Genomic DNA, 12435 nt, shown 5'->3' with positions numbered 1-12435 from the left:
GGTAAATATTGACAAGGATCTATTCTACATGGTGGGAAAATTTCAAGAATATAGCTTAAGTTTTAAACTGGTCGTACATCAGGGGAAAAGACAAAATCAATATTTACTGTTTTCCCTCTGGATAATATGCTGAAATACTTCTGGGGTTGTCAACCAGGTAAAAATCCATATATCCAATGATTCAGCAGATTACTTTGTTACCGTTTTCAGGAAGTGTTGACCTCTACGAAGTGGTGGCAACGTATACAGTTGAGTATCATCTAATTTCCCAGTACTTTTCTGTGTTGAGCTCTCTCTCCATTTCTATTTTTCTATTGGTAATAGCCATCAGCTTCTATCCTGGAAAAAATATCAATCAAGATCTTGCTGGAAAGTTAGAGTTTCGCATTTATACGTCAGCAAAATATTGAAACTGGTTCTACAATTAAAAGGTGTACAATGAATGGAGAGATCAGAGGAAAGTGTTGGAAGATGAAGTAACATTTGGCTGTATGTATGTATATGTTGCTGCTGCTTCCCAGATGTTGTCATTCCTCACTCCTGAAGATGGAAGAAGAGTGAACTATCGAAACATTGGAGGTGGAACCAATCACCCGGTTGATAACCTAAAAAGAACTTATTTAAGTTCATTTCTACTTGGGTGTGAGAGGTGTATATTTTGTGATGCACTATTTTTTTTCTTCATTCATGTTTCCTCTTGTCTGTTGTTTAGTTGAACGAGCAAGGAGGCATGGCGAGGATCATGAAGACGGAGGTCATCTCACGGATGGGGAACCCTGCCTGCATGGTGAGTAATCTTTATCTCACCTTATGCCTCGCACTCTCAGTGTAGTATGTATTACATACTCCGTTATGGGAATTCGTTACTCCCCCTGAATAGTAAAGGACTTAATTAATTACTATGAGGAACTTGGTTAGAGCTTTTCCTTTTTTTTATTTTTTTAATGGCTGGTGTCCTAACACCCCCTGCTGCACACAGTTTGAGGCAGCTTGCGGTGTATTATGTAGATGTTGATTAACATTGGTGTAAACTCTTCAGGAAGGATCTCTCTTCCCCATTGAGGGGCGAAGAACACAAGTCAGCCACCTTGCTTTTGTCTCAACCAAGGCACAATCGTCTGAGATGCCTGATTTCTTGTTCAAAATCCTAAACACCAGTTTTTTCATCTCAGCATTCATTCTGAAGGATTTTTTTGTGACATGGAGATCAATTAACCCAGCAGTTAAAAATTACTTGATTTTAATAACCGTATGGCACATTCAAGCATTTTAAGGAAGTTGCTGTCAATAAATCAGCAAACGGCTTCCAAGAACGAGATTTAGGGCTAAACCGACTTTCTGCTATGATTTTAAATGACGAGTTCCTCGGCTTTAAAACGAGTCGTAAACCATGGTTCAATGAAGATTTGGTTGAGAGACAGGCCATCATATGATTTTAAGGTAATTTTTTGGCGAACATGAGAATAAATTGAAATGCCAGTAAATTGAGTGATTAAAGAAAATGGCCGCGAAATATGTATTTAGTTTGAGGCGAATATACCTCCGTAAAGTAATTTTGATGAAAATCTCGAGTCCCCTACGGTCAAACGTTTGCCGGAATAGTTCGTTCTCTAATTTCTTTTTTATAGTGGAATGGAGTTTAATATGTGAAGAGCCCCGTATCTTTCTGCTTATCGATTCGTTGAGCTTTTAGAGGCGAAATATTGATGAACCTAAACCCTTTCGCGAGTAAGTTGATCACGTACTTCTGCCATCATGAGCGGGTCATCCGCTTCTACTTTGCTCCTGGACTTCACGCATCTTTCTCACGTGGTTGATAGCGGTTGACACTCCTGCGAACGATACCCTCTCGGAATGAGCGGTTCTCCCTGGACGAGTACGTGAACGTGAACTCCGATGACGTCACCAACTCACGGAAAGTGGGCGGAAACGTTTGCGTGCACCGAATTCTTTGAGTGAATTTCCATTTCAGGTGTGTGTGAGAGAGAGAGAGAGAGAGACTCCATCCAAGTGGACTGACTGTTACTCCCATTCATGCTCCCAGTCTGGGCAGTGTCAAATGGTTCCTCCGCTAAATGTATCACAGCGATCCATTTTGTCCGTCGGGGGCTCTTTCATTTCGTTGGTTGCTTTCTTTTCTCGCCTCAACCAATCCATCCATTCATCCAGCAGCCATTATATACGCACAGCGGGACGAAAAAGCGATATTCGAACCACGCCCATGGCTCTATTAAATCCACTGTGTTAAATCAAGGGATGGAATGGGTATAAATCGTGCTCGCAAATTATATAATCACCAGTGTTGTACCGAAAAGAATTTTCTAGCATTATGTGTTCCATGAGAACTCATTTGGACATGAGTGAGGAAGCACTAAGACCTTACTTATTGCTGCCCGCTCCGCTTTCGTCCACTTTCTTAAGGACACAAGCTTCTTTTTTGGCTGAGAAAAGACATGGATTTACGTGTATTAAATGCATTCATTCAACAATGGAACGATGGTCCCAAACACTGACCTCAAAACAATGGAATGCCGGTGCTTTCATTGATAAGAGTTCATTTAGGTTGCATTACTTTCATTCAAAAATCAAACGATGGTCTCGAATTAGGTTGTCAGAATTTTCATCAAAAATCGTGCTTGGCTGCGTGAAGACTAGAGACGCGAAAATAGCGCAAATGCGATAGTTCGCTTATATGTATGTGTATGGGGTATGAGGTCGATTTCGTAACGGAGGGCAATGGGAGCCAAGTTATAATATGTAACTTTATCCAGTCTCCAATATTTCTTCGGTAGTGTGCAATTTTCAGAAGTGATGGCATCAGATCACGAATATCTCGCCATTTAAAGAGCTACTGACCCACAGTGCGAACGTCACTAACCAGACTTATGATGCTACGGTTAGGGACTTCAGAATGTCAAAATAATTTTGTCAGTGCTGGCGAAACTGTTATCTACGAAGATGACAACCCGCGGTGTATATCCCAGGGGTGGTCTGGCCAGGGGCCGTATTCTGTAACTCCAAACCGATCGGTGCGGCACCGATTCGTTGGGTGCGACCTCACACCACTCCCGGTAAGAAGTCGTGCGATTCTGTACGAACCCGATCGGTGCGGCACCGACGAGAGGACGGGAGATCGTCGGTAGCCGTACCGACAGCAAAAAGGTGTCGATACGGCCACCGACTAGTGGGTTTCATGAACTCCCCGGTGCGCATTGTACGTTGTATTTTGTTTTTACCTCATCACCGAGTAAATAATGAGGTTTTCTGCAATGTTATCTTTTTCTGCCCCTTCGAATACGCCTCTATAATTCACTGTGTCATCATCTATATTAATTACCTTGACAGAAATATAAGATAATGGTTAATAAACATGAGGTTTGCTAACATATAATGACTTCCTCTCATTTATGTTACCACTTTCACTCGCTTCTAATAGGCTTTATTTCTCTCTATCATCATTTATTTGCTCCTTTGACATAAAAAAGATATTTTTGATTAAATATGAGTTTTGCCGCAATGTTATCACTTTATATCACTCTGAATAGGCGACTGTTATTTCACTCAATCATCAATTTGGCGTTTCTCTCGGCATAGAAATAAGATCTTTTTATGAAGTTGGCCACAACGGTATCAGTTTATTTCATTTGTAACAGGCAACTATATTTCATTTCATCGTCAGCCATTGATTCCCTTGACGATAAAAGAAGATATTTGTTAATAAGTATGAGGTTTACCGCAATATTATCATTTTCTCTCACTTGGAATGCGCTATACTTATACATATGTATTTCACCCAATCACAATTTCTTTACTTCCTCGTCATTACACTTCTTTTAATTACACCCAGCTCCATATTTTTATAACAATTTCCTAACTTGTTCCTCTAATATGACATTTACATTTGCTTTTGAATCCTACGTTCACGTTCCATGGTATGTTATTTTTGTTTGCTACGGTGCCAATAGCCAGTGGCGGCTGGTGGTAATTTATCTAGGGTGTGCATTAGAGCAGATATAGGATGATTTAATTATATTATGTTAATGCTAATCCATGAGCGTCATATTTCGTCGTAATAGAATACATACATAGCAAGCAAAACATATCACTGGTATATTCTACCCTTAAAATTGCATGAACAGAAATAATATTAGCATGCATGAAAATAATTATTCTCAACACACTTTTACAAGTGACGGTAGTTGAAATTCATTTCCTTACACCCTATGAGGAAGTAGTGTAGAAAACGGCTATACAGATGGCTCTGTAGACGGACTAGGATCCTGGGCGCAGGCAAGGTCGGTAAAAGCCAGGTCGTGTCACGCACTTGACCAATGTAATCCGCCATCTTGATTCTCAAGCGCGGCGGGAATTCAAATTTTACGTGCATTTAAATGGGAGACATAGGTAAAAGGGAACACGGTTATCTCACAACGTAATCGATGCAGGGACATGAAATTTTTTTTATAAATAGTTAATAAAATGGAAATTTATGATACGTCTGTATTTTGAGTCTATGGTCCACGGTTCGACTCTAGAAAAATTGTCAAATCACGGGAAAAATAAATTTCGCACTGCAGCGCTCTGGATGCATGAGTTGTAAGGCACCATGTCTTGCTTCCTTATTTAGGAAGTCTGGTACATGAAATTTTCCATGGTCATAGATGATTATAATATACTTGCGAACACGGGCAGTTTTTGACACTGAAGACCTCGGTTCGACTCTAGAAAAATTGTCAAATCACGGGAAAAATAAATTTCGCACTGCAGCGCTCTGGATGCATGGGTTGTAAGGCACCATGTCTTGCTTCCTTATTTAGGAAGTCTGGTACATGAAATTTTCCATGGTCATAGATGATTATAATATACTTGCGAACACGGGCAGTTTTTGACACTGAAGACCTCGGTTCGACTCCAGAAAAATTGTCAACTCACGGGAAAAATAAATTTCGCACTGCAGCGCTCTGGATGCATGGGTTGTAAGGCACCATGTCTTGCTTCCTTATTTAGGAAGTCTGGTACATGAAATTTTCCATGGTCATAGATAATTATAATATACTTGCGAACACGGGTAGTTTTTGACACTGAAGACCTCGGTTCGACTCTAGAAAAATTGTCAACTCACGGGAAAAATAAATTTCGCACTGCAGCGCTCTGGATGCATGGGTTGTAAGGCACCATGTCTTGCTTCCTTATTTAGGAAGTCTGGTACATGAAATTTTCCATGGTCATAGATGATTATAATATACTTGCGAACACGGGCAGTTTTTGACACTGAAGACCTCGGTTCGACTCTAGAAAAATTGTCAACTCACGGGAAAAATAAATTTCGCACTGCAGCGCTCTGGATGCATGAGTTGTAAGGCACCATGTCTTGCTTCCTTATTTAGGAAGTCTGGTACATGAAATTTTCCATGGTCATAGATGATTATAATATACTTGCGAACACGGGCAGTTTTTGACACTGAAGACCTCGGTTCGACTCTAGAAAAATTGTCAACCCACGCGACAAAAATTTTCTTACTTCAGCGCTCCGGGTGCATAGGTACAAGGAACCATGTTTTATTCCTTTATTTATGAAATTAGATTCATGAAATCTCCCAAGGTTATAGGAAATTATAGCATACCTGATAATACTTTTATTATTTTATTAAATAAAAATTAAATTATTAAAATTATATTATATGGTGGTATTTTAGTCTGAGGACCTTGGTTCGACTCTCGAAAAATGCCCAAACCAAGCGATAGGATGACTGATCTAAGAGGGTTGTGAATTTATTAACATTGCTACTCCAAATCATGTATGTAATACTAGAACCATCTGCTTACCAATTTTCTAAGAATCGTGACAAATAATCTGACTGCAACTGCATTTAATTCAGCACAGAGCAAATGCATTCCAAATTACACCCAGACCATTAACAATTAAAATACTTATTGAGATGAATTGCTGGATAGAAATAAAAAAAGCTGGCACATCGTAATCACATCCTTATATTATAATAAAATTCACTACAATCTCCACAGTTCAGTAAATCACATAACTATTTACAATTACAGTCATATAAAGTAATGTTTGATCATTAAAACAGAAAGTCATGGGCAATAGAATATTTTTCCAGAATAAATAAAATATAATTTTGTTGAAATAGTAGTACAATTTGATCAAACTAATTTCAAAACAGATGCACATAATTTAAGGCTTTTAAAACATCCATTTAAAGGTGCACTGCCATAATGTCTAGACTTTAAGGAATGATGATTTTGCTAATGCTGGCAAATGTAGCAGTAAGGTCCACACAACAGGTATCACCCTCAGGATTACAAATCCAGCCTGCCACTTAATGCATAGTATCCTGTCCCGGATTAAGAAGAACAGTTTTTCAAATAGTTCATGATTATCCACTGCACCAGGCTGCTAGAAAACATAACATATAAATACCATGAGACAAAGTAAACCGAAGAGTTAACAATGTAATTAATTGAACAAACCATTCAATTTGAGATGCACAAGTATGTTCATGGGAAATCAACATTCAAAAGGAAAAAGTTATGTTCATCCAAGTTATCATTATAGGTCAGTGTATAGAATACCCAACAATACTTAAACCATGATCCCGAAAAAATCAGAACTATGTAATTGTGTTTGTAGTTCATAGAATAATATCTTAAAATAAATGGATTGTACTAAACATCAATTCCATACTTAAAATCATCAACTTCTAAATATACTGATATTCCTCCTGATGTAAGATCCTAATAAAATCCTTGCAAACCTGAAATACAATTAAAAAGACCATCGGAAACAGTACATATTACATAATTTCCAAGGATTGCAGATTGCAGTAGTCTCACACATTATCCAAATATGTAAAATAAAGTTGAAATGCCATTCACCATTACCATATGCCTGCAAAATGACAAGTTCACAGCAATGCATAAGGCCTCATATACTCCAATAGCATATACCAGCATTGCATTATAATTTGCATTGCATTATATACTTGCATTATAACAGCTTTGCCCTGATTTTATCTAACTTAAGAGACAGATTAGAGACAGCTTATCAAACTTACTTCACCAACGTTACCAAAGATAATCAGACTTCACCATCCCCACAGGTCAAAAATACTAAGATTTTCCTAAAGCAATGTCCCTGATGGGTATCTCATTTGCTCCACCATTGAAGACAGATCAACCTAGAAGAAAGAAAATAATTATAAGGACATCCTTGGATACATTTCGAAAAGGCAAGACAAATGAAAAATGCTCCTACTTACTCATGCTTGCCAATCATTCATCTTCATAGACTGTTTCCACAATGTTCCGAATGAGACTCACTTGCTCCCATAGTTAACACAGATGTTATTCCATTCTTCAAATCATTTAACAACTCTCATGGCTAACATGTTCACAATTCACCAAACCATAGATGACAAAGGAACCTAGGAAAGTGATAACATGTCCATATGATAATAATAAACTCTCATTGAATGCTTATTAATTGTCTAAAGTTGAGGCCTATGTTAATTAGTTAGAAATTGTAAATATTGCCAATCCCAATAATGAATGTAATACTAGAATAATCCGCATGCAAATATTCCAAGAATCATGGCAAATAATCTGACACAGTGATGTCAGTGTGCACTCAGGTGAGCCTTTAGGTACATTAAAGATTTTACAAATAACTGCAATAAATGAATATACATCAGAACATTAATTAGAATAGGATGGATTCCAAACTCAATCACTGATTTTAAGTCAGCAAATGCTGCACGGAGCAAATGCATTCCAAATTGAGCAATTAGACTCAGACAATTAACAATGACAAGACAATCATGGATGTAAATAACTGAAGCATAAAGCCTGTTAAATTGTAGGAAGTAGTTTTACAAATCCAGTAGAATACCTCGCTCATGTGTTAATTTTAATGGATATATTATGGGTTGAAATGCACTATAGATACAGGGTGGGGTACAGACATAATGGGTATTAAATGAAACGAAATGATTAATACCGAGCTAAATGCAGGAGATAACCCCGAAAGGAAAGATATGGTGCATCTCAATATGCAGTCAAACTATACTAATAATGCTGCATTGATGGAGAGAGAAATAAATCATCCAGGCTCATCATAATCACATTCTTATATTATAATTCACTACAATCTCCACGGTTAAGTTAATCACAAAACTGTATCTATATTCACATAAGTCATATGAGTGTGCACTGATCATTAAGAGGGATAGTTATAATATGCATATTATCATCCTGGAATAAGAATAACTGTTCTTCAAGTAGTTCATCAATAACCATTGCACCAGGCTGCTAGAAAACACAACATATAAAAACCATTATAAAAAGTATACCAAATGCCAGCAATTCCATACTTAAAGTCATCAACTTCTTAAAATAAACTGATATTCTCCCTGATGTAAGATCCAAATAAAATCCTTGTACACCTGAAATAGAATTACAAAGACTATTTGAAACAATACATGCTACATAACTTTCACAGGTTGTAAAATCTCACATATTAACCAAACATGAGAATAAAGTTAACATGTCATTCAGCATTTGCCAGCTATATGAAAGGCTGTTCATAGCAATATATAAGGTATTATATTCTCAAATAACACAAGCTAGCTCATGCCATTACTAAATACTACCCAGTTCCCAAACTAATCCTACAAAAATATTTTGTAGCCTATAAAAGGGTGGGAAAAATGTGCACATTAACATTATTGAAACAAGTTCTAATTCTCTTACATGACTTACCATTTTTTTAATAAATAATCCTCATGAGGCAACCAACTTCTTCCTTAAATTCTCCAGCCATCATTCCATAATTCAACTGATTTCACCATCTCTCATGAATACCGTGTTAATGCCTCAACTGACCATAGATCATAATTCAACCTAGAAGAATGATAATAATGATATGAACACCATTGGGAATATGTTGCAACGGAACACAAGATGAAAAAATGCACCTACTTACACATGTGTGGTTATGAGACAGCTTCATAAACTTTTCCGACAATGTTCCCCATAAGACTCTCACTTGCTTCCTTAATTTCTCTATCTACATTCTACAATTCAAATGATTTTACCAGCTCTCATAAGTAACATGTTCACACTTCACCTGACCATGGATCATATATCAACCTAGAAGAATTATTAGAATTAAAAGAACAACCATGGAAATATGTAGCAAGGGAAGGACTGGATGAAAAAATACATCTACTTACACCTTTATGGTTGTGGAACAGCATCTATGACTTCTTTCAATAATGTTCCCCCAGGAAACTGTCACATTGTCCTTAAATTATCCAGCAAAATTCTACAATTCCAATGATTTTACCAGCTCTCATGAGTAATATGTACACGCTTCAACTGACCATAGACCATTCAACCTAGAAGGATGACAATAATGATAAAAACAACCTTGGTAATATGTTATAAATTTATAACAATATTTTGCGATTGCAAGGGAGGACAATGGAAAAAAACATCTACTTACACCTGTGTACTTATGAAACAGCTTCCAAGACTTAGGCAGTATTCCTCATAAGACGGTCACTTGCTTCCTTAATTTATCCAGCGGTCATTCCACAGTTCAAATGCTTTCATGAGTACATTTTTATTTTGTTGCTGCTTCACCTGACTAGCTCATCATAGTTCAACCTGAAAAAATGGCAGAAATAATAGGAACAACCTTGGAAATAGTTTGCATAGGAAGGACAGGTAATGCCTGCGAAAAGCAATGCTCATCACAATAATATCAGATTATAAATTGTATGTGGTCATTTTCATTAGGCTTCACCGTATTGATTCACATCCTACAGTGGGTAATCTATTAACACATATAATGATTAGTATCTATTACAATGTTGAATATTTATTACTTTTTGCATGAATTTGGCCATATAATGTTCAACTTTTGCACTAATCCACAATACGTAAAATGGGCTGATGTTGTTGCACCATTTACACAGTAAATGAATGATAGCATAGATTTAAGGTCTATTTTTCCCACACTACTGTTACACTCTCAATAACTTAACCTCACATAATACCACATGTCCTTATTCCCATGAATTCAACACACAATGACTGCACTCAAATAACTGTCAAATAATTGAACTGCCATATATTGATATCCCTATAGCCCACACTTTAATGAAATTCCTGTCAATAGACCCTTCCTTTAAATGAAGATATACTTTGCGACATTCTCAAAAACTACCAGACAACTTTATAAACGGTACATAGGCTTTATATAAATTTATACGCGAAGGAGTCCATGTATGAAGTTATAGGTTACTGCAATTCGGTGTGCATAATATCCAGTATCATGAAAATATCACTTCAACAGCACTGATACAAAAAAGTTAACTGAAAGCCAAACAAATAACGTAACAAGTGATAATTCAATATTCTACTACATAACTCATAAATTTACTACACACTAGCAGAATTAAAACTCGAGTAAAGCATATAACTTTCTCGTACATGGTTGCATTGAACTTCACAATCATAATTTGTAAATACTTTTCCATAATATCATAATACACTTACTTTTGCTTTCAGCATCCGGATTTCCTAATTAATCACCAACATCTCGTCCTGTTGACAGTCGGGAACGTCTGGTTCTTCCACCAACTCTCCTCCAGCACACGGGTTGATATCCGAGTTGTTTGGATGCAAGAATTTCTATGCATAACGTATAACGAATGCACGAGTTTAACAGGACATCTTATTACGACTTCCAAAAGTGCATAAAAAACTGAAATTATTAGAAAAGACTAGATTCGACTGTCGCCAATTTGCAATATTAAAACTATGTAAACTTATTCAAACTTTGTATAACTTATCTTCAGAATACATACCTTTTTCCAGAAATCGCTGTTGGAACGGCAGTTTGTTTATGTAGTTTGCGACCATCCTGTTGACGACACTCTTAACTTCTCCGCAGTGAAACAAACCTAAATAATAATATTCGTAAAAATTGAGGAATTTCTGAACAGAGAAGGCATTATCCATTGCACGTATAAAACTGAATTGAAGAAATGTATACTGGCGCAAGCGAGCCTACATACGATCCGATTATTCTACTAATTTACAATGAAAATGCACCATTTCCGTATTATTCCGTATGAAACATGACCCGAAGTAATAAATAACATTGAAAAGTTTGGCACTTTTGCATTACTTAACATAATTTCAAGGCAAAGCGTGATGAATCCGTATCAAAATATGCTGGTGACAACAGCGTTGTCAACAACTTTTGAGAAGCCTATATTTCTACTATGTGACGTTCCCTCATTGACATATACTATTGCTAGAATTATTAAGACTTACGTTGAATATATAAATATTTACAAAGTACAAATACAGGCAAAAAATACTTATAATATTGTCACTTCCTTACCTCACAATGTGCGATGTTATTGTAGATTTCCATTTGTTTCTTCTGCAATCTATCGACCAAGGAGCCTTTCTTTTACGATCAGAAGGAAAACGAAATATTCATACTCCGTTTTTCGTGGAATTGGAGCAAATCGGAGCACTGCAGCACACAATTTTTTGAAATTAATTCATATGCCCTATGCAAACACCATGTAAACAACAGACAGGTGGGAACCAAGATGATCAAACCGAAATGCACTATGGGAGCGTGACACGACCTGCCTTTTACCGACCTTGGGCGCAGGTAGTGTAGGTGGCGGCTATACCACTACACTACCTGCTAGTCAGTCACCAAAAACATGCGCGTGAGCATTCGCATGGTTTTGAGTCTGCTCCCATCGCCCCTTTGAACAGCACATACCCCCCGCTTACCTCGTCCCGCCAGAGCACCCACAAGCGATCGCACAGACCGAAAATGCGCCCGGCATGATGCCACGGGATCGCACACTTGTAGAGCGGTGAATTCGAAAAGGAGATAGCTGTAGCGTTCGGAGGCTCATGTTTCTTGCATATGCAGACAGTACTTTTATCCTTCGCGTTGCAAAGGAATAGTTTTCTTTTATAATTTATTCATCTTTGGGTGTGCACTTGCTAACATGCGTATACGCACGCGCCGCCACTGCCAATAGCATAACCTTCCGTTGATAACATTTAGACGGAACTTACTTAATGACAACTATATTACTAAATCATGAATAAATAGCATTATACGGAACCAATATTTGAAAAAAGAAACTACGATCTCAAGGATAGTTTCAATAATTCATTCCAGCACAACAATCTCCATCACATACAAACTTTATTGTGATGTTGTAATATTGTTTCCTTCGATTCTGTAGGTACAGCATTACTACCACACATTATACAGGGTGTCCCATTTTAAGTTCCCACCCCGAATATCTCGAAAACTGAGCAAAATGAGAAAAAATGTTTCAGATAAAAGTTATAGGGTTTACAGGGGGACAT

At 37.2% G+C, this 12435-nt stretch overlaps 1 protein-coding gene and 1 long non-coding RNA gene across 18 annotated transcripts in view; one reads left to right on the top strand and one right to left on the bottom strand.

Moving 5' to 3' along the window:
• Positions 1–12435, top strand: part of LOC124167378 (rho guanine nucleotide exchange factor 11) — a 558219-nt gene that overhangs the window by 185293 nt on the left and 360491 nt on the right. For all 10 annotated transcript variants that reach the window (XR_006866674.1, XM_046545401.1, XM_046545404.1 and 7 more), the window contains one exon: positions 713–787. Coding sequence is in view for 9 of the 10 variants with exons in the window: in XM_046545401.1 (XP_046401357.1) it covers positions 713–787 (75 nt within the window). In the remaining variant the exon portion in view is untranslated. The remainder of the gene's footprint in view (positions 1–712; positions 788–12435) is intronic.
• On the bottom strand, positions 6313–9038 carry LOC124167379. Of its 8 annotated transcripts, none has more exons than XR_006866678.1 (3): positions 7278–7538; positions 7074–7196; positions 6313–6353 (listed from the first exon to the last, which is right to left on the bottom strand). It is a non-coding gene; the product is annotated as an uncharacterized LOC124167379 (long non-coding RNA). The 8 variants fall into 8 exon arrangements; XR_006866677.1 differs by lacking the exon at positions 6313–6353 and adding an exon at positions 6368–6412; XR_006866675.1 differs by lacking the exon at positions 6313–6353 and adding an exon at positions 6371–6415.

The sequence above is a fragment of the Ischnura elegans genome, chromosome 10 (genome assembly GCF_921293095.1).
Source record: "Ischnura elegans chromosome 10, ioIscEleg1.1, whole genome shotgun sequence".
In the NCBI taxonomy this organism is placed as follows: domain Eukaryota; kingdom Metazoa; phylum Arthropoda; class Insecta; order Odonata; family Coenagrionidae; genus Ischnura; species Ischnura elegans.
Note: the sequence above shows the minus strand (reverse complement) of the source record. Positions and strands in the feature narration are given on the sequence as shown.